Raw genomic sequence first — 22,377 nt, 5'->3', positions numbered from 1 at the left:
TGCACATATTTAATGGGTACAATTTAATGAGTTTGGACATGAGGATACTCTAATTTTTTTCCTTTATGATGGTTCCTCTCCCATTTTTCACAACTTTCACTCAAATTTTATTTGCACTGTAATTAAAAGAGTAAACCTTATTTCCTAGATGGAAAAGCATACGATGCTTTTGTGTCTTACCTGAAAGAATGTGGACCCGAGAATGGAGAGGAGCACACCTTTGCTGTGGAGATTCTGCCCGAGGTGTTGGAGAAACACTTTGGGTATAAGTTATGCATATTTGAAAGGGATGTGGTACCTGGAGGAGGTAAGAAAGTAATACCAGATAGAAAACCAGTGGGAAGATTTTAAAAGCTGAATAGTGTAGCCTTAGGAAAGGCAATCCTGTTTTGCTTAAAAACAAAGGAATAAACACGATCCTATAAACCAGAAATAATCAGCTAAATCAGTATAATATTTTATACAACAGGATCGGTTCCTGACTTAACACGTGACCCTCTGGACTATACACATCATTCATTCTTACCGGAAAATACTCGTTCTTTATTAGGTTGGCACTGGTGTGAAAATTATAGTAGCGGATAGGAGAGTTGGAAAAGAATAAATAAAGGGCTATTGGTGATTCATGTCGGATTTTAGTTATGCAGTTCAGTTTTTTTTTATTAGTATCTGAATACAAATGACGATAAAACATATATTGAAGCAAATTCCAGCTCGAAGCCAAGAAATTAAGTCACATGTCTGTATTTTCTCTGAGGTCTTCCAGAGCAAGTATTGGAAATCTGGTGTCAGAATACTTTGGTGCTGATGCATTACCAAGGATGCAGTATAAGCATTTCTATTGCCACCATCACCCAGTCAGCCAACGTATACTCGTGGCAAACTCTGAGCTGGGCACTGAAGACATGGCAGTAAATAAGACATAGCTGTGTTTTTCCCCCTCCCAGATTACAACCGAGAAAGGGAAGATACGACCAATTAGAAGGAGAAAACATACTATTTTTTTTAAAGATTTTATTTATTTACTTGGCAGACAGAGATCACAAGTAGGCAGAGAGAGGGGGAAGCAGGCTCCCTACTGAGCAGACAGCCCGATGCAGGGCTCCATCCCAGGACCCTGGGATCATGACCTGAGCCAAAGGCAGAGGCTTTAACCCACTGAGCCACCCAGGTGCCCCTACTTTTTAATAAATAGATAGGTAGATGGATAGATAGATAGATAGATAAAATAGATTTGGTCTTAGTTTTCAAATGAAAATAAAGACTGTATGTATATTTAATTATAAAGAGCTTGGGTCAAAACCTCTATTGGAGAAGAGTTAGAGATCTAGCCCAGAAGTTGACAATCACCCATGGGTCAAATCCAGGCTATCAGCCTTGTTAAAACATAGCAAAGAGCTGTTCGTGTGTGGTCTGCAAGGTGCCTTTGAGCTAAATAGCAGAGATGGGTAATATAAAACCAGAAATAGTCACTCCCTGGCCCTTTACAGAAAGTTTGTCAACATCTGGTCCAGAAGCATGGTGGGATATATATATTTTTATCTTTAAATTCAGATTTCAGTGTTCCTCCCTATCTGCCAAGATGTGAGATAGCATCACAGGACTCCAGAAGGCAGACCGCCTAGGTCCTGATTCTAATTCTAGAATTTGCTGACTATTGGACTCTGGTCTGGTTGCTTAACCATTCTGTACTTCGGCTTCTTCATTGGTAAAATGGTGGTGATAACGACATTGTCTTCGTAGGGTCATTGTGATGCTGTAGTGAGTTGATACACATAAAACATCTAGAAGAGTAAGCACCAAGTGTTCATTATTGCTGTTACTTGGATGATTGTTTTTAACAGTGTATAAAAGTTGAGAATAAGTGATTTGTCTTGAAAAACTTATTAGTGAAGTAGAGTTAAATAATACAAAATTAGATCTTCATCTCCTGTCTGCCTTTTTAGTTCTCTTTAACTACTATGCCACATCTTGCATTTTCAGCTGTTGTTGATGAAATCCACTCATTGATAGAAAAAAGTCGAAGACTGATCATTGTCCTAAGTAAAAGCTACATGTCTAATGAAGTCAGGTATGAACTTGAAAGCGGACTCCATGAAGCGCTGGTAGAAAGGAAAATTAAAGTCATCTTAATTGAGTTTACACCTGTGAGAGACTTCATGTTCTTCCCCCAGTCACTACAGCTTTTGAAATCTCACCGAGTTCTGAAGTGGAATGCTGATAAACCTCCATCGTATAACTCAAGGTTCTGGAAAAATCTTCTTTATCTGATGCCTGCAAAAACGGTCAAGCCCTATGGAGCTGAGTCTGAAGTCCTACCTGTTCTTTCACGGTCCTGAGCTTTAGGAAAGCTGAACATACGAAAGAACTGTTGACGCTCTGGGCCCAGAGTGGATGGGCCTGTTTTTAACAAAGGCCCTATTAAAAATGTTTACCTCTCTGAAAATCCTTCTTACGGTTCGAAGATGATAGTCATCATTAGGTTGCCAAGGATAAGACTGAACACTGAGAAGCGCTCATGTGCTCCTGGAGGAACCTGGAATTCCAAAGCAATGCATCTCCTCTTTCTCCCTCCTCCATAACTGGCTATAGGTGCTCGTTCTCAATTCATGTTCAGCAACTGTGAGGCAGAGCATGAAGCAGAATACCTTAGGCTCTTATAAAAAGGGCCTGTCTCTATGTTTTTGTTTTTGTTTTTTTTTTTAAATTTCTTTTCAGCGTGAGAGTATTCATTGTTTTTTGCACCACACCCAGTGTTCCATGCAATCCGTGCCCTCTCTAATACCCACCACCTGGCACCCCAACCTCCTACCCCCGCCCCTTCAAAACCCTCAGATTGTTTTTCAGAGTCCATAGTCTCTCATGGTTCACCTTCCCTTCCAATTTCCCCCAACTCCCTTCTCTCTAACTCCCCATGTCCTCCATGCTATTTGTTATGCTCCACAAATAGGTGAAACCATATGATAATTGACTCTCTTTGCTTGACTTATTTCACTCAGCATAATCTCTTCCAGTCCTGTCTCTATGTTTTTAATGCTAATGCTTGAATTAAATGATTGTAAGCATTTTCTGGGATCCAGTAGGTGACATAATAGCAGGAATGGTGCCTTCACTCTCCAGTGCAGCCTATAGCTAAGCATCTGGGATAGTGCCTGAGACATGGCAGAGAGCTGGTGGGGCTATGTGCACTGGAGACCCAGGTGTGACAGGGCCTTAGCCTCAGGACATGTTTAATGTGTCCTGGCCACAGCTGCAGACCCACTATTATCAGAACCCCCTGAAGCACTGCTCAGGGCTTGCTTATTTGGGTCTGTTTGGAGAGAACGTCCCCAGACTGTTTTATCTTTCATGAGAGGCACACATTTGAATTAAGATAATTCTCTGGGTTTTTCAAAATGGTCTAAAACATTTGTTGATTTAACAAGAATGTTTATAGACCTGATGTCAGATCATATCTTCCATATTAGCCAATAGTCAGTATTATACATTAGCCACAGCAAAATAGGATAGTTACTGGTTTGATTTGTTAAAAAAAAAAAGGTGGAGGCAGCATGGCATGGGGTTGAGCATGAGCTATGGAGTCAAGACACTTGAGCTCGAATCCTGGGCTTGCTACTCACTTTGGGGAAGCCTGGAACCTTTTGAACCAATCTTCTCCTCCATTTCCTCATCTTTAAAATTAAAATTTATAGTAACAGTACCTACTTCACAGGGGAACTAAATGAATAGATACAAATAAAGTACTTACAACAGTTTTTGTCACCGACTAAATAATCTACATGTGGCTATTACTGCTGTTATTTTAATTGTTAGTATTGTTTTTATTAATTGTTAGATGACTTATTTAGTAGTGAACTAAGATAGAAGGCAGAGAGCAGAGAAGGGAAAGAGATCTGGAAGGAAGGCAGTTTTGACTTGAGGACATTTGTATATAGAGAGAAACATGTCATTAGGGCGGAAGACATTTCTCCATTAGATGCATGAAACTTTTGACTTTGGCAGTCATGTATGTGTCTGTCACCCTAAGGTGAGTCCAGCACTCTAGGCCTTCTTGGTGGGTTCAGCAGTCATGGCTGCCCAAATCACTGAGTGAGTGACAAATAGCCATCTTACACAGAAAGAAAAGGTTTAGTAAATCTGGAAGCGTGGATAGAATGTATGGGTGCAGAGTAAATGATCCAGAGAGTTTTAAAGCAGAGATGGTTAAAAACAGCTGTAGTAGATATTGCTGAAATTAACAAATTGAGATTTTACTAGATTTTTGGTGTGAGAAACTGATTTACTTTTGTAGAGCTTAAAATTTTGTGTGCTAATTAGGTAGCTAAAAAAAGGTAAAAGAATTTGATTACTAACTGAATGTTTTATGTGTGAAAACATATGGTCTAGAGAAATGTTATTTGCTATCATCAGTGTCTCTAAAACAAAGACTGATTTTGCTCTTCTCTTTTATTGTGTGTGCTGTTAAATACATTAAGTATATTTTGTATTGTGTGTTAAATACATATAATAAATATATGCTTTAGAAGACAGTAATAGGGGCACCTAGGTGGCTCAGTGGGTTAGAGCCTCTGCCTTTGGCTCGGGTTATGATCCCAGGGTCCTTGATCCCAGGACTCTGCTCAGCGGGGAGCCTGCTCCCAGCTCTCTGTCTGCCTGCCTCTCTGCCTACTTATGATCTCTCTCTGTCAAATAAGTAAATAAAATCTTTGAAAAAATAAAAAAAAATAAAAGACAGTAATAAACCATTAGTCTAGTGGTCTTAATTTTGGAATGCCTTTTGATAACCTTTTTCACTCAGGTGAAGATTCCACTTTCCCATTCTCTATATTCCCACCTATTTTAATAAGATACGGGTCATCCAAAATGGACTCCTACATCTATCTTCTTCTGCCTTTTTAAATGTCAAATTAAATTGTACCTACGTTCTTTGTTGTACCTTCCTTCCCGAGCAAAAGGAGAATTCCCTTCTCCAAAGCTATGAAGACACTCAATACACAGCACGAGTATTAGCTCTGCACATGCCAGTTAATTCATGTGCATATTTTTAAGTTTAAGTGCAAACACTTTCAACTAGAACCAATAAACACCTATTATTAATAGAATTATGTCATTCTTTTCTGGGGATACAGGTGTCCTTAAACTATGGGGGCCATTTCAGAGAATCCATCAACAGCCAGCCAGTACATCTCTATTATGTACTGGAAACATTTATTAAAATAAAGTTATAACCCCTTAAAGCAAAGAGAGAGTTTATTCGCCCCATAGTCCAAACCCAGGAGACTGAAATGGGTAAGTACAGGGAGTTGGCCCAGGTCACACCACTGGCTAGTGTGGCAGCTGGGGGCAGAGAGAGGTGTTGTCTCTTCTCTTTGGAGTTGCCTGTTGGGACAGTGAGTCTTTTCTTTTTTTTTTTTAAATTAACATATAATGTATTATGTGCTTCAGGGGTACAGGTTGTGGATCATAAGTCTTACACTAGTCACAGAACACACCATAGCACATACCCTCCCCAGTGTCCATCACCCAACCACCCCATCCCTTCCCTCCCCTCCAGCAGCCCTCAGTTTGTTTCCTGAGATTAAGAGTCTCTTATGGTTTGTCTCCTTCCCTGGTCCCACCATGTTTCATTTTTTTCCCCTCCCTGCCCTCCATAACCCCCAACCTGCCTCTCAAATTCTTCATATCAGAGAAAGCATGTGAATTTGTCTTTCCCTGATAGAATTATTTTGCTTACCATAATGCCCTCAGTTTCAATCCACATCATTGCAAATGGCAAGATTTTCATTTTTTGATGGTTGCATAATATTCTATCACACACACACACACAGATGTATATATACATCATAGCAAATGGCAAGATTTTCATTTTTGATGGCTGCATACTATTCCGTCACACACACACACACACACACACACACACACACACCCCGCTTCTTCTTTATCCATTCATCTGTTGATGGACATCTAGATTCTTTCTGTAGTTTGGTTATTGTAAACATTGCTGTTATAAATGTGCCCCTTCAGATCACTACATTTGTATCTTTAGGGTAAATACCCAATAGTGCAATTTCTGGGTCATAGGTAGCTCTAATTTCAACTTTTTGAGGAACCTCCATACTGTTTTCCCGAGTGGCTGCATCAGCTTGCATTCCCACCAGCAGTGTAGGAGGATTCCCCTTTCTCTGCATCCTTGCTAACACCTATCATTTCCTGACTGGTTAATTTTAGCCATTCTGACTAAGGTGTGTGAGGTGGCATCTCACTGTGGTTTTGATTTGTATTTCCCTGATGTCGAGTGATGTGGAGCACTTTTTCATGTGTCTGTTGGCCATCTGGATGTCTTCTTTGCAAAAATGTCTGTTCATGTCTTCTGCCCATTTCTTGATTGGATTCTTTGTTCTTTGGGTGTTGAGTTTGATGAGTTCTTTATAGATTTTGGATACTAGCTCTTTATCTGTTATGTCATTTGCAAATATCTTCTCCCATTCTGTGCATTGTCAGTCTTCTGTATCACTAATTCTTCTGCCTCATTTATCCTAGCAGTAAGAGCCTCCATTTTTTATTTCATCTCATTAATAGCTTTTTTGATTTCAGCTTGATTATATTTTTGCTCTTTTAGTTCTCCAGAAAGGGATTCTTTAGTATCTTCCATGCTTTTTTTTGAGCCCAGCAAGCACCTTGATAATCATTCTGAACTAATCTAATCATTCTGAATCATTCTGATAATCATTCTGAACTCAAGTTTGGACATCTTACTAATGTCCATATTGATTAGGTCCCTAGCCATAGGTACTGCCTGTTGTTCTTTTTTTTTTTTTTTTTGAAGTGAGTTTTTTTGCCTTGTCATTTTATCCAGATAAGAACTGATGACTGACATAACAAAATACTAAAAGAGTTGCAGTGATCCCAGTAAAATATACACTAACCAAATCAAAAGAGATATGAAATCAGGGGGAGGAGAAAAAAGAAAAAAAATTTAAAAAAAAATATATATATATTAGACTGGTGAACAGAAACACACTTGATTTTGGGTGTGTTTTGGTCTGTTAGAAGAAAACTCCCTCCCAGAATTTTAAAGAAAGAAAAATATATATATATATATATATATATATATATATATATACATATTACCCATACACACACACACATATATATATATATATATAGAGAGAGAGAGAGAGAGAGTTTACCCATATACATATGTATATGGGTAAACCCAATGAAGAGATAGAATATGATTATAAAGATGAAAATTTAAAAAGGAGTTGATAAGAAGTTGGTTGAAAAAGAAAAAAAGAGGAAAGAATGTGATCAGGTTGGAGACTAGTACAAAGCCATGCACTAGATTTAGGGTGTATTTTAATCTGTTAGAAGAAACTGTATCCCAAAATTTTTAAGAAAGAAAAACCTATACATATACAAAAAATAAGGTTAAATACAATGAAGGGATAGAATATGACTATAACAATGAAAATTTTAAAAAGATTTTTAAAAAGGTACTGATAAGATAGTTTTAAAAGGTTAAAATACAAAAGAAGAAAAATTGAAAAAAAATAGAATAAAAAAAATAAAATTGAACAATATTTAAGTTTAAAAGACTAAAGAATCATGGAAAAATAGCCATGAATTCTATGTGTTGCTTTTCCTTAACTCTGGAGTTCCATGGTTTTCATTGATCAGTGAACTTGGTCTTGGCTGGATGTTCTTGCTGATCTTCTGGGGGAGGGGCCTGTAGCAGTGATTCTCAAATGTCTTTGCTGGAGGAAGACTTGCACTGCCCTTGCCAGGGGCCAGGCTAAGTAATCTGCTTGGGTTCACACTAGGAGCTTTTGTTCCCGGAATGGTTTCCGTACAGCTTTGGAGAAGGGAAATGAAACTGGCAGTCTCCCAGTCTCTGGCCCAGAGGAGCCAAGAGCTCTGGGCCCACTGCTCAGTGCACCCTCAGAGAAAAGGGGTCAATCCTTCCTGTCTCCTTGGCCTCCAGCTGCTCTCCAAGCTCACCCGACCTGTGACTGAATGTTTCTGTCTCTGGCGCACAGCCCATTTGGAGTCTCCAAACCCAGCAGATTCCTTCAGTGTGCTCCCATGCCACTCCTCCTAGAGGAGGAAGGTGAGTCTCCCCAGATCTGCCTCTTGTGGGGTCCCTACTTGAAGAGCAGTGGTCTGACTCTGCCTTGGATCATGGTTTAAGGTAACCCTGACCTGAGAACCCACTCCTCAGCTCTATCCCTACAGCTGATTTCCCTGTCTGGTACCTGGCAGCTCTGTCACACTCAGACACTCCTGGTCTTCTTGTGAACCTGAGGGTCCTGAGACCAATCTGTTCCTGTGAGGGCTCCACACAACTCCTTCCCCCCTCCCCCACCCCAGCCTGCCTAGCCTCTGGAGCGACATCTCTCAGTGGAGCAGACTTCTGAAAGTTTTGATATTGTGCTCCGCTGCTCTCTCACTTGCCAGGAGCCAGCCCCTACCCCAGTGGTCTATCTTCCCGTGTATCACCTCAGATTCACTTCTCTGCATGTCCTATCTTCCAGAAAGTTCTTGCTTTTCTGTTCCTAGAATCGCTGCTCTTCTTCTCTTCTATCTCCTATTGAGTTTGCGGGTGTTCAGAATGGCTTGATAACTATCTAGCTGAACTCCTGGGACCTGGGGATATTTAAGTATTTGACTCCTCTGTCATCTTGCTCCTCCAGTTGTTGAAAGCCTTTGGACAGTGAGTTTTTTTGAAACAAGTTTTTAGAGGGTGATGGTACTTTCCTGGGGTTGGGGCACCTTATACAAAGGGGGTCTAGGGCAAAGCCTGCACAGTAGAAGCATGGCTACTTAGGAACTAGCTCAGAGGAGGATGAAAGAGTATAAAGGATCTTCAGCCTTTCTTCTAGGCTACTAGGATAAGGATAAAGGAGGGAAATGGCACTCAGTCCTATGTAGGATGAAAGTGTACACTTGACTAGAGCATGTCTGCTGTGGCATCTGCCAAAATACAGGGAGTTAGACCTCTGACAGGTACTAGGAGCTCACACTGTGTTGATGCTGATGGTTGGCCAGGATGGTCAGTGAGGCACAGAGAGGAGGAGCTTCCCTGCAGTTATCAACATACTTGTCTAAAGCAGAGACAATGGCAAAGCCAGTTTCCAAGACCAAGTCAAATTGTAGCTTTAAATTCTAGGAGGAAATAGTGAAGTGAAGCTCTGAGGGAGGAGACCCAGTGTCTGGGGAAAGCCATCTTTTTGAGCAGAAGTTACTCTGAGAAGTGGGTTTAGGAGTAACATAGGGCTCTTCAAAGGGCGAGAAAGCCACAGATCTAACAGGAAATGGTGTGTGTGTGTGTGTGTGTGTGTGTGTGTGTGTACACGTGTGTGTGCTGTGGGCAGGGTACATGGTCCTTCCTGCATGCTTCACCAGTAATGATCACAGTCCAGGCTGGGGGCTCTGAGACCAACATGTATATTTCTGTGTGAGGCTTGTGACAACAAGGTTTTATCTCTAGAGTCCATCTTGTGGTTTCTCATACACACCCTATGATTGTGATTTATGTTATCGCCATTTATACATCAAGGCATACCACTTGATGGGTGTGCTTAATAATCAACGGTGAACATGTTAAGAATAGAGTTCCAGATTGTGTTTTGGGAGTCCTAGGGATCCTCATGATGCCATTGGGACCAACCTGGGCAGTGAGGTAGAGTGAGGGGGAATATGGGAACTGAGTTCATTCTTCTCCCCAGTGCTCATTCCTTCCAGATATCTCAACTAGACCAACACTGCTTTTATCCATTTTTATGTTGAGGTTCCACATAGTCACTTTATTAAAAAAAAATACCTCTGAATAGGTCATGGTTTAGATGTAATGAACATAAATCCACTCTAGCTAGTTTAAACAGAAACGGTTCTAGAATTGTTCAGAGAGGGAAAGAAACAGACCCTAGACTAACCTTCCAAGAATATCTTCCAAAGTCATGAAAAAACTGGGCTGTCAAAGGAGCTGCTTCTCCTGCCACAAACAAGAAGAAATCTGCTCAATCAGGATGTTCTTGCTGTAGTTACCAGCTCCTGAACTAGTCTGGAGTTGAAGTAGTGGGAAAAACCTATACTGTGGAATTGTCCAGGACTGAAAAAGCCTATTGCTTCTAGTACCTGGGTCTACCAGGACCAACATTACTAATTTGCTTTATCTCACAATAAACCTAATAGCCTCAGAATAATTTATAATACTAACACAGCTATCCATATTTTGTTTATTTAAAAAATTCAAGATTTGGGGGGAGGTACTATTTTATACCTTGAGAATATCCCATTAGGATATAATAAAGACAAGTTCTTGTGTTCTGGAGTCATTGAAAATTATTTTTCTTGATGTAGTTTTGTCAACTTAATAAATAGTTCAATTTCTTTGATTTCGATTTTTAAGGATTGCTTCTTGAAATTTTGTTTGGTTTTATAATAATGCAAGATAGTTACAGCCTTCTAGAGCAAATCTATAAAATAAGGTACATGCAGAAAAATCCAGCTTCTATTCCTCTCCCTGCTGCTTGTTTTCTCCCTCCCATATAGGCAAACCTTTCTAAAAATGATGTCAATATGTCCTTCAATTTTTAATATAGATAAAGATACATATATATCTAAATCCCTTCACTTCTCAAAGATAAAAGATAGCATAATATATACAATTTTTCCTGCCTTGTTTCCCCATTTCATAATATATTCCAGAGATCATTGCCTATTTGCATGTGGTGCTATTTCTCCTTCTTTCTTGGAGATACATGTGAAGTTTTACCACAGTTTATTCAATAATCTCAGTTCCAGTCTTTTGCGATCTTAGATTATGTTGTAAAGAATAGCCTTATGAATACATATTCTCACATTTTTGCCAGAATATTTTGGGGGATAGATTGCTGGAAGTAGGATCTCTGCATCAGAGGATAATACATATGGACTTTGGCTTAATATTGCCTTTTCATAGGGATTGTCCTTTTGAATTCCCATTAGCAATTCCCATTAGCAAGTCACAAAGTCAATCCAGATTTAAGGACATGGAAAATAGACTCTACATCTGGACATGTAAAGCAGAATGCACATCATGGAGCAGAGGAATTGAGGGCAGCCATTTTGGGGATGCTATCCCCTCTCTACCTATACCAGGACCATTTCCTTTCTCCATATGGTACTTCTCCATAAAGTACTTACATTAGCTTTTGCCAAGTTTTCTCTAAAGATAATGATCTTGTTCATCTCTATCACCCATTAGAACCCTGCAATGTAGTTGCAAATATTTGTGTTCCCAATCTATAATATTTCTACTTTACTATTGGTATTTACCCATTTACTGACTATAGAGAAATGTATGCTTTCTTCCAATATTTGTATATATTCACTTTTAAAAATTAGAATCTTAAATTCATTTGAAATTGGTTTTGGTGTGCAGTGCAAGGAATGGATATACTGCAACATATTCTACATAGCCGTCCAGCTAGCACAACACTGTTTTCTAAAAATACCATCTTTTACCCACTGATGTAACTTCCATTAAACTTTCATATGCCATCAGATCTGTTCCTAGACCATCTAGTCTTTTCTATTGGTCGGTCAACTTTCTATTTATGCAATAATACCACATTGTTTTAATTATAGATATTTAAAATTATATTTCAATATCTTATAATGCCTATGTCCCTTGCTGCACCCCAAAGCTCCTATTTTTCTGATTTTCTGATATTTCTCACATGTTTTTTCTTCCTAATGAACGTAACAATTAGCATGCTTAATTCCGAAGAAAAACCTGATAGCATTTTATTGGGTTCACATTAGACTTTTTAAGTTAACATAGGGAGGATTGATTTTTTTTTTTTTGAGGTTGTTTCTACCTAACCAAGAACATAGAATGTCTTTCTCCTTGTTTAAATATGTATTTGATTCTTTCTGGAGTGTTTGATAGTTTTTCTCTTAAAGATTTTGGCTACTTCATGTTAAATTCTCTACAGATAATCATATCTTCTCCAAAAAGAGATGTGCAATTACATATAATTAATTAGAGATAAGTAATTAAGGCACTGGAACTGGAAGGGAATTCCAATGCTTCTAATTGCTTTTTCTTGTTTAATTGCATTGGCAATTTATCCCTAGTGAAATAGAATTCATTCATCCAATAGTAATATATGTTTCAGTTATTTATGACTGGCTAACGAACTATCCTAAAACTTAGTTGCTTAAACATAACATTTTATTATTATTACTCACAGTTATGCAGTCTGGATGGGCTCAGCTGGACCATTTCCTTTCTCCATATGGTGTCTGTTGGGACTGGAACATTCAATATGTTCTTTACTCATGTGTCTGAAGCTGGAATGGTTGAAACAACTATAGTCTGACTAGACTTCTCTCTCTCTCCCTTTTCCTGTCTCTCCCTTCTTCCCTCCTTGTTTTTACAAACTGGCCAACTTGGGCTTCCTTATAGAAAATGATTTTAAGATATTTGGAATTCTTATATTGTTCCCGACTTCCAAAAGAGAGGAAGTAAAAGCTGAAGATCTTTCAAAGACTGGTTCAGAGCTGGCACATTGTCACTTCTACTGCATTCTATTGGTCAAAGCAAGTCACAAAGTCAATCCAGATTTAAGGACAGGGAAAATAGACTCTACTTCTGGACATGTAAAGCAGAATGCACATCATGGAGCAGAGGAATTGAGGGCAGCCATTTTGGGGATGCTATCCCCTCTCTACCTATACCAGGACCATTTCCTTTCTCCATATGGTACTTCTCCATAAAGTACTTACATTAGCTTTTGCCAAGTTTTCTCTAAAGATAATGATCTTGTTCATCTCTATCACCCATTAGAACCCTGCAATGTAGTTGCAAATATTTGTGTTCCCAATCTATAATATTTCTACTTTACTATTGGTATTTACCCATTTACTGACTATAGAGAAATGTATGCTTTCTTCCAATATTTGTATATATTCACTTTTAAAAATTAGAATCTTAAATTCATTTGAAATTGGTTTTGGTGTGCAGTGCAAGGAATGGATATACTGCAACATATTCTACATAGCCGTCCAGCTAGCACAACACTGTTTTCTAAAAATACCATCTTTTACCCACTGATGTAACTTCCATTAAACTTTCATATGCCATCAGATCTGTTCCTAGACCATCTAGTCTTTTCTATTGGTCGGTCAACTTTCTATTTATGCAATAATACCACATTGTTTTAATTATAGATATTTAAAATTATATTTCAATATCTTATAATGCCTATGTCCCTTGCTGCACCCCAAAGCTCCTATTTTTCTGATTTTCTGATATTTCTCACATGTTTTTTCTTCCTAATGAACGTAACAATTAGCATGCTTAATTCCGAAGAAAAACCTGATAGCATTTTATTGGGTTCACATTAGACTTTTTAAGTTAACATAGGGAGGATTGATTTTTTTTTTTTTTTGAGGTTGTTTCTACCTAACCAAGAACATAGAATGTCTTTCTCCTTGTTTAAATATGTATTTGATTCTTTCTGGAGTGTTTGATAGTTTTTCTCTTAAAGATTTTGGCTACTTCATGTTAAATTCTCTACAGATAATCATATCTTCTCCAAAAAGAGATGTGCAATTACATATAATTAATTAGAGATAAGTAATTAAGGCACTGGAACTGGAAGGGAATTCCAATGCTTCTAATTGCTTTTTCTTGTTTAATTGCATTGGCAATTTATCCCTAGTGAAATAGAATTCATTCATTCAATAGTAATATATGTTTCAGTTATTTATGACTGGCTAACGAACTATCCTAAAACTTAGTTGCTTAAACATAACATTTTATTATTATTACTCACAGTTATGCAGTCTGGATGGGCTCAGCTGGACCATTTCCTTTCTCCATATGGTGTCTGTTGGGACTGGAACATTCAATATGTTCTTTACTCATGTGTCTGAAGCTGGAATGGTTGAAACAACTATAGTCTGACTAGACTTCTCTCTCTCTCCCTTTTCCTGTCTCTCCCTTCTTCCCTCCTTGTTTTTACAAACTGGCCAACTTGGGCTTCCTTATAGAAAATGATTTTAAGATATTTGGAATTCTTATATTGTTCCCGACTTCCAAAAGAGAGGAAGTAAAAGCTGAAGATCTTTCAAAGACTGGTTCAGAGCTGGCACATTGTCACTTCTACTGCATTCTATTGGTCAAAGCAAGTCACAAAGTCAATCCAGATTTAAGGACAGGGAAAATAGACTCTACTTCTGGACATGTAAAGCAGAATGCACATCATGGAGCAGAGGAATTGAGGGCAGCCATTTTGGGGATGCTATCCCCTCTCTGCCTATACCAGGATAGCCCATCTCCTGCAAATCTATGCAAATAATATTAAAGTGATCAAATTCATTATCAAAGTCTGCATTAGGATATGTGAAACTTCAGAAGGGCTGTTTCCACACTCTGATTCACTCAAATCTAATTCAATTCATCAGTTATTGAATACCTATCATAAACAACACCTTATGTTTAGACTTCTCCTTCCATCCTACCCATGTTTCTCCCCGGCTCCCAGGTCTGCTGCCTTTCTTCTTGCACTGTGCTGCTCCCACAGGACACTGTGAGCCCGGGACTTCACATTCCTATTATTTTTATGACCTCTCTTGGAATAGATCTGAAAAAAGCAGTCATATCCTCTTTGAATCCCAGACAGATTTATGATTAGTGGCAGATATCTTTAAGGGTCCACTTCTGGCTATAATTGCCAATTCCCTCTTCTACCATTCTAACCTCACCTCAGGTAAACACTTCTTTTGCCTTCATCTCAAAGTGAACTTGGTCTTCACCTGTGTTTTTTGTTCTCCTCTATTTATGTGTAGAGATAGTCCGGGAGCTCTGATGCACTCACATGAATCAGCCTTATCTTTGCCAGAATATGAGCTTCTTGAGGGAAGGTGATATCAAGATTTACCCAGTATGCTTTCTGGGCAGCACTCTTTTGGACTTGTGTGGTCTCAGGGTCCTTATGAGGTGATTTTAGTTGTTCTATCAAAGGAATGGTGGCACTCTTAATTATATTTTATATTTTGAAGTTTTCTCTATTAATAAATAGGTACAAAAAAACCTGGGTGATTTTAGATTTTAAATTTTATTTCCCTTTCTGTCGATAAATTATTCCTGTATATAAACAGTGTGGGAGAGAGATTGTTTTCCTCTTCCAGAATTAAAATTGGTCATAAGAAAGGCTTAAGCTTGTATCTTAAGGGTTACACTTTCAGAGGTTAGTTTTACAAAACAAAAAAGAAAAAAAAAAGAAGTTGAGAAATTGAGTGCTAATATTCTTTACAGGAAATTCCTGTAAAGGAAACAGGCTTACTCATTCTTTCAACTAAACCTAACCACAAACCTTATCTAGTTGAGGTGGTTGGTCACAGAAGAGTTTTCAATGCTTCATCTTTAGGATATTTCCTTCTATTGATAACAGTTCATTGGATTTTTCTCTGTGTGCCAAAGTTTTGACAAAGACAATGGTCATTTGCAAATTAACAAATGTTTTCTTTTTTCCTCCAGGTATATATAGAGATATATAATAGAACTCTGAAAATGGATATTCTCTCATGTTCTTCAGATAGAAAAGCTGGCAGTTACTGAAATAAAGACTCAAAGTTCCTTCTTCTTTTTTTATGTCTTAAGAACAGGTGATAAATGTAAGAATTGTTTTTACTAGATCTCTTAACCAGAAAATGTAAGTTGAGAAAAGAGCTTAAATAATTTTCAAAGTGAATTTCTAACACAATTCCTTTTCATGAAATTTTTTAAAGCTTTTTCAAGTTTTTAAAAAATATTTTATTTATTTACTTGACAAAGGGAGAGAGAGAGAGAGGGAGAGGCCAAGCAGAGGGTGTGGCCGGCAGAGGGAGAGGGAGAGTAGGACTCCACCCTACAACCCTGGGATCCTGACCTGAGACAAAGGTGGACACCTAACCAACCCAGTGAACCACCCAGGCACCTCTCATGAAATTTTTAAATAACAAATGTGTTGTCTGAGAAAATTTGTACCTCCCTTTATATAGAGTTTTCACTTTATATAAACCATGACAGTTATCAAAAAACCGAGGTATACTGATTTGACCATCTTGTGGGTTTTGGCTAAGTGTAGAAGGGCTCTAGATGTTTGCCAAATTCTAATGTTTGTCTCGATGTGATCATAAGCTCAAGTGAGTGAGAGCAGGGACGATACAGTAGATTTTCTGTATTTCCCAGACAAAGAAGTATAAAGCTAACATGGACCATGTGAAAATTGTAACAATATTACTTGAATCAAACACTCACTATTACACTAGAACAAATCTCTATGTGTACCTGTATTCTCTGTGTGTAGTCACTGCTGATTTTATGGGCAGTTATAAAGTAGGGTCTTTAAAAAATATGTTATTTATTTATTTGAGAGAGAGAGAGAGAGCATGAGTAGTGGGGGAAGGGAGAGGCAGAGGGAGAAACAGACTCCCTGATGAGCTGGAAGCCCAACTCTGGGCTCGATCCCAGGACCTGGGATCATGACCTGAGCTGAAGGTAGATAGATGCCTAACTGACTGAGTCACCCAGGGTTCCCCTAAAGTAGTTTGTCTTTGACAGTAATATTTCCATTCTTAAATCTCTATTGATACCTGCCTTCTCCATCATTTTCTTCTTTTTTGCCTTATGCCATCAAAAACTTTGGTCAGCAAAAATTTTAGTTCACTGTTAACTTAAGATAGTTGAAGGTATAGCTTTGACCAGTGGAGGTGAGGAATCATTAACCTCTGAGAAAAGAATTGTGGCTCTCAAAAAGCAAGTATGAAAATGTTTTCATGTTGCTCTGTTGGGCTCTTGTCTCCTTCTGTGAGGAGGTATCATGTGGTGATGAGAAAATCAGAGGCTATGAGACCCTCCAAATCTGGACATATATTCTTTTTATACTTACCAGATGTGTGATTATCATTAATAGTGGGGTCCACTGTTTCAAACAGTGTGAGGTTTGGTTGCCCATTAGTAAAATAAGAAAGACAATCATCTTCCCATGTGTGATCAGAAAATAAATGAGAGCAGTGCACTATGTTCAGGGACACCTGCCCATGGTTTTAACTCCCCTCAAGAGAGACTCTACAGACTGTTTTGGATTAAGTTGTCCTTACTCAACAAACCATATACTATGTATCTTACGTGCTTCCTTATGATTCTGAAAGCATTTTGTTGATGGTGGAATGAGAGTCATCACCTAGATGTTAAATAGTCCTAAATAGGTAGATGTGGACGAACAAATTACATAGTGTGTTATCCCATATAAATGGGGTTTCCAGAATATGTTTGTCCTTGTGTTGTTCAGTTGCCAACTGTGCTGACAACCGCTCTTATAACTCAGCATGGACTCACCTCTCTAGGCTCTATTCTTGTCTCTGAGTGGGGCTTCCCAAGGATGCTTCTTGGATCATAGAAACCCCTGTTGATAACATAGACTCCAGGGTTCTCTGCAAGAATCGGATTCAATATGATTTGGAGAGCCCAGAAATCTGCATTTTTTAATCAGTGTTCCAGGTGACTATTGTAATCAGGAAAATTTGAGAAATGATGTCCCAGAGACAGTTATAGTCTAGAAACAGCTCCAGGCAGCCTGACGTCCTAGGCAGCAGATGCATGCGTCATGGAGAACTTCTGTTGGGTCAATGTTGGGATGGAAATTCCTGGGGTCTGAAGGCTGCTGGGGATGGTAACCAATTTGCTATAGGCTTGACATTCAAACATGGAATCACAAAATGTTAGAGCTGAGATGGTCTTAGCAATCATGTTCTCATGGTTTCCAAGCCAAGGAAATTTAAAAAAAAAAAAAGACACGTTTCCTAGTTTAAACACCAGAAGTTCAGATTCCCTAGGTCTGAGGTGAAGGAATACCGATACAACCCAAAGAATTCATTTTGCAGATGAGAAAACTGAACTACAGAGAAAGGTTAAGTGTCTTAACTGGAGTCACACAGCAAGTTAATGTTCAAACCTAGATGATATGCATTCCTTCCGACCCTTCCTGAAGTGTTTTGCATTTATCTGGAGAAGAGAATTGATTGTGACCCGTACATAAAGCTTTGTCCTAGGATTTGGAGCTACGATTTCTGAAACAAGATCCCTGCTCTTAAGGAGCTCCCAGTCTCGTGGAGAACACAGCATATGCGATAACAATCATACTGTGGTGAGGGTAAACTAAGAACAAGATGTTACTCAGGCCTTGTTGTTAGCCAGACACTATTCCTGGAGAGAGCATGCAGGCTAGAAAAGACGACCCAGCTCCTACTGGCATGAAGTTTCAATTCTTGTTGGGGCAGAAGTTTTTAAAACAATGTATTTTGAGACCATAATGTGAGCTACACACGGTCATATAAGGTGAATAACAAGATGGCTGCCAGCTGATGCAGTGGTGAGAAGGGAAGGATGGACTTCATTATTCCAATGGCCAGACAAGGTCTCTGTGGAGAAGAAATGCAATGTAAGACATGAAAAAGCTGAACCAAGCCCTACAGTGTTTTGCAAATGGTGGCTGGAATGGATATTTTTAAAAAATATTTATTTATTTGTTTTAGAGAGAGGGAGAGAGAGAGAAAGAATGAGAGAGCTTCCTCAAGTGAGCAGGGGGAGAGGCCGAAGAAGAGGGAGAGACAGAATCCTCAAACAGATTCCCCACTGTGCGTGGAGTCCAATGTGGAGTTTGATCCCAGGACCCTGAGATCATGACCTGAGGTGAAGTCAGACGCTTAACAGACTCAGCCACCCAGGCACCTTGGAATGAATTGTTTATCTCATGTGCAGTGCAGCTGTTGAATTCTGCAACATGGAAATGGCATGCTCAGGTTTGCTCTTTAGGAAGCTGCTTCTAGAGGTTGGGGATGGAGAGATTATTCTTTGAAGCAAAGAATTTGAGACCACATCTCAAAAGGCAGTAGCTGATCCTGCCTTGTTCCTCGACCATAGTCCTTATAAGAAGAGCCATCATTTGTCACCAGTGGGGATAAACAACGCAGAGACTCCCGTCCCCAGACCTGGCTCTCTTCAAGGTGCTCCACCATCCTATGAAGCCACTCCTCTCCCAGGCATCCTCTCCTCTCAACAGGTCAGCCACCACTACGCTGGTCCCCACCTGGGTAAACTGGTCAGGATAGACCTTCCTACCCTGCATGGCTCCGCACCTCCTGTCCAAGCCTGATCTCTCTGTGCTTTTAGGCAGTCTATCTTTTCCTACTTCCTCACTCTCACTTGTACTTGACCTGCCAACCTGCTCGCTCATTCCCCTCACAGCTGAATGGTGTCTAAGCTCTGCCCTTGTCAATAAATGCTCAAATTCTGCCTCTGACTTCCCTGCACAGTGTAGCCTGTGGACTACATTGCTTGTCTCCACTCGTCACGCTACTTCCTTTTCTTGCGCTGCTCTCTGTCAGCTCACCCCGACCCCGACACAAGCTGATCTGATCTATTGGAGCCAAACACAGAAGACACTTCTCAGTCCTTTTCATGCCAACTCTATAGCTTCTGACACTGACATCCCATTTTGCCTCCGGACTCTCTCTGTGCTTAGTACTAGGATAGTCTCCATGTTCCGTTTCTTTTCTTCTTTTGGGGTTTCTTCTTCTTCATTTTAGCCTTGGCTCTGACCCACCTTCCCAGTCTCCTGTTCTTCCATGAAATCTATCTGCCCTCTCCTTGCAGCTTACAGGTGCTCCTGGCTTGAACTCTGACCCCAAGAAGCATTTCTGAGTCACTTGGCTTCCTTTGCAATGCTCCAACTGGGTCCCCAAAGATGCCTCAAGTTCAGTGTTTCTGTTAGAGAACCATTACTTGGGGCACTTGGTGGCTCAGTCAGTTAAATGTCTGCCTTCAGCTCAGGTCTTAATCCTTGAGTCCTGGAATCGAGTCCTTTGGCTCAGGTCATGATCCTGGGATCCTGAGGTGGAGTCCCATATCAGGCTTCTTGCTCCATGCGGAGCCTGCTTCTCCCTCTGCTTGTCACTCCCCTTGCTTGTGCACTCCCTTGCTCTCTCACTCTGGCAAATAAGTAAAATATTTTTAAAAATTTTATATTTAGAGATACATTACTTATTAATAAAAATTACAGATGTTAAAATTGATCTTTCCTGCATCTTAAGATGTTAGAGATATGGGGTGTATGTGTGTGTGTGTGTGTTGGAAACTGGTCAGAAATGAAGAATTTATAAGATGAGGAAAGCCCAGTATGTATTTATGAGAAAAAAATGGAGATGCCTGGAAAGAAATGTTCTGGGAAGGTGGGGGGGTGGAGGCAGTCATCACAGGAAGGACCTGTGAAGGCAGGGAGGGGTGAGGAAAGGAACTTGCTTGGCAGGGTAGATATGGAAAAAAGAGAGATCGATTTTTTCAGCTTCTAAAGAATGTGGGTATCGTGGGAAGGTTTTTAAAAGGCCAAATGGTATTTCATGTAACTTTTCTTTCTTTTTTCCCCTTTCCTTTCTTTCCTTCTTTTTTTCTCCTTTTCTTCCTTCCTTCCTTCCCTCTTTATTTTTTCTTTTATGTCATCACTGTATTTGCTTCTGTCTTGCAACCTCCCGTAATTGCTTACTTGCAAGTTTGTGTTGACAAAGACTCTTTCTGACCAAATTTTAGTCAGGCTCCTCTGAGACCTCTTCCCACTAGACCTCGAACCCCACCCTAGTTTTACGTCTGGCCTTACTAGCCTAGTCTTAGCAAAGCATCCTGCTAAGTCATCCTCCTACCCTCAATTTCTAAGCCCTTGACTCACCTTGAGCAAGAACTCTGTTAGGTTAGTTTAGTAAGAATCCTTCTACTTTGATGTTTCCTTAGTAACTCAGCCCCTGACCCCCTCACCTTGTTCCTTGCCTATATCCTCCCTTGTTCTTGTTGTCCTCTGAGTTGAGCTTGATTCCTCTTTCCTATTGTAATAGTCTTGAATAATAGTCTTTCTCATTATTTCAATAAGTGTCAGAATAATTTTTTATTTAACAATGTTCTTCACGTTGTGACAGATGTTTGAGGACAGATGCTTGAGGACTGTTTATTTTGTCCCGCACTACCCCCACTTTAAAGAGCCCGAGACAGCATGGGAGTGTTTCAGGTGGAATTCTTCGGTAAAGCTTAGGGGTAAGTCTTCTTATTCCCATAACCCTAAGAGTAACACACAGAGTAATACAGAATACTTTTTATGTTAGTGATAGTAGCTCAGGACTCTAGAAGGACAGATGAAGTAGTCGTATAACAAAATTACTTTTATTTTCTGCTCGAGACAACATTAAACAATAACCAAATATTACACACTATACTTGATTTTCCAAATTCACATGCTGAAATTCTAACCTTTAAAGATGATACCACTAATGATGGTATTAGTAGGTGGGGTCTTTGGAAGTTACTTAGGTCATAAGGGTAAAGCCTTCATGAATAGAATTAGTGTTTTTATAAAACAGACTCTAGAGAGATCTCCAGTGACTTCTACCACATGAGGACACAGTGAAAAGGCACCATATGCTGAATAGAGGGACTTCAGCAGAATACAACCATGTTGGTGACTTAAACTTGGACTTCCCAGCCTCCAGAACTGTGAGCAATAAATTTCCATTGTGCATAAACCACCCACCATGTGGTATTCTGGTCTAGCTGCCCAAATGGACTAAGACTCCCATCTCTCATCTGTTATCTCTCATCTCTTATTAATGGTTTGAAAATTCCAATGGCCACCCTATCAGTCAGGGGGACAAAAGTGCCATGAACACAGGCCAGGTTCTCATTCTCTCTCTTCTGGTGATCTTGGTCCTCACTTTTTCTATTTCAGAGGTTTGTTTTGCTCCCCGCCCAAACCCAGCCTCCCTTTCACTTTAAAGAGCCTAAGTCAGTATTGGAGTGTTTTAGGGAAAATTTTAGATAAAGTTCCTTATTCCTACAACCAACCCCAAGAGTGTTACACAGAGTATAATGTAGTATTGCTATCCAGTGACAACTTTTCCTTTCTTATCTGGGGAATGGAGAGTATATTCTCTAACGGTTAATACAGATAGTAAAGTAAATAAAACAGACATGCGGACATTCTCAAATCTTACACATGCAAGCTATAGCATAGGCTTCCAGAACTATGAAGATTCTGACATTTTTAATCAACTCGGGTCACGTTTTCAGGAAAAGTTTCATTTAACTCATAGAAATAGTCATGTTAGGTGATAATGTTAAGGAAGAAAGAAAAAAAGAAAAAGAAAAAAAGAAGTCCTTGAAGAAATGGCACCAAAAGAACACACAGGGTCCAAGTGGTTACCATGAGCTTGAGACATTCTCCCTCCTTTAGAAGTATCAGAAATGACACATGCAGAGACTGCCAACACCATTGTGGGCATGGGAAGGTGCATTTGGGTAGG

At 39.4% G+C, this 22,377-nt stretch overlaps 1 protein-coding gene and 1 long non-coding RNA gene across 2 annotated transcripts in view; both read left to right on the top strand.

The window, feature by feature from the left end:
- The window catches only part of IL18R1 (interleukin 18 receptor 1), a 42,333-nt gene extending 37,590 nt beyond the window's left edge, over window positions 1-4,743 (top strand). The window contains exons 10-11 of the mRNA XM_059134406.1: window positions 149-307; window positions 1,984-4,743. Of these exons, the coding sequence (XP_058990389.1) occupies window positions 149-307; window positions 1,984-2,339 (515 nt within the window). The 3' untranslated portion in view covers window positions 2,340-4,743. The remainder of the gene's footprint in view (window positions 1-148; window positions 308-1,983) is intronic.
- A 2,792-nt stretch (window positions 4,744-7,535) lies between these two features.
- On the top strand, window positions 7,536-21,577 carry LOC131808136 (uncharacterized). Its single transcript, XR_009344692.1, has 3 exons — window positions 7,536-8,110; window positions 21,001-21,115; window positions 21,439-21,577. It is a non-coding gene; the product is annotated as an uncharacterized LOC131808136 (long non-coding RNA).
- The last annotated feature ends 800 nt before the right edge of the window (window positions 21,578-22,377 follow it).

Source organism: Mustela lutreola, chromosome 9 (assembly GCF_030435805.1).
Source record: "Mustela lutreola isolate mMusLut2 chromosome 9, mMusLut2.pri, whole genome shotgun sequence".
Classification (NCBI taxonomy): domain Eukaryota; kingdom Metazoa; phylum Chordata; class Mammalia; order Carnivora; family Mustelidae; genus Mustela; species Mustela lutreola.
This window is presented reverse-complemented; position numbering and strand designations above follow the sequence as displayed.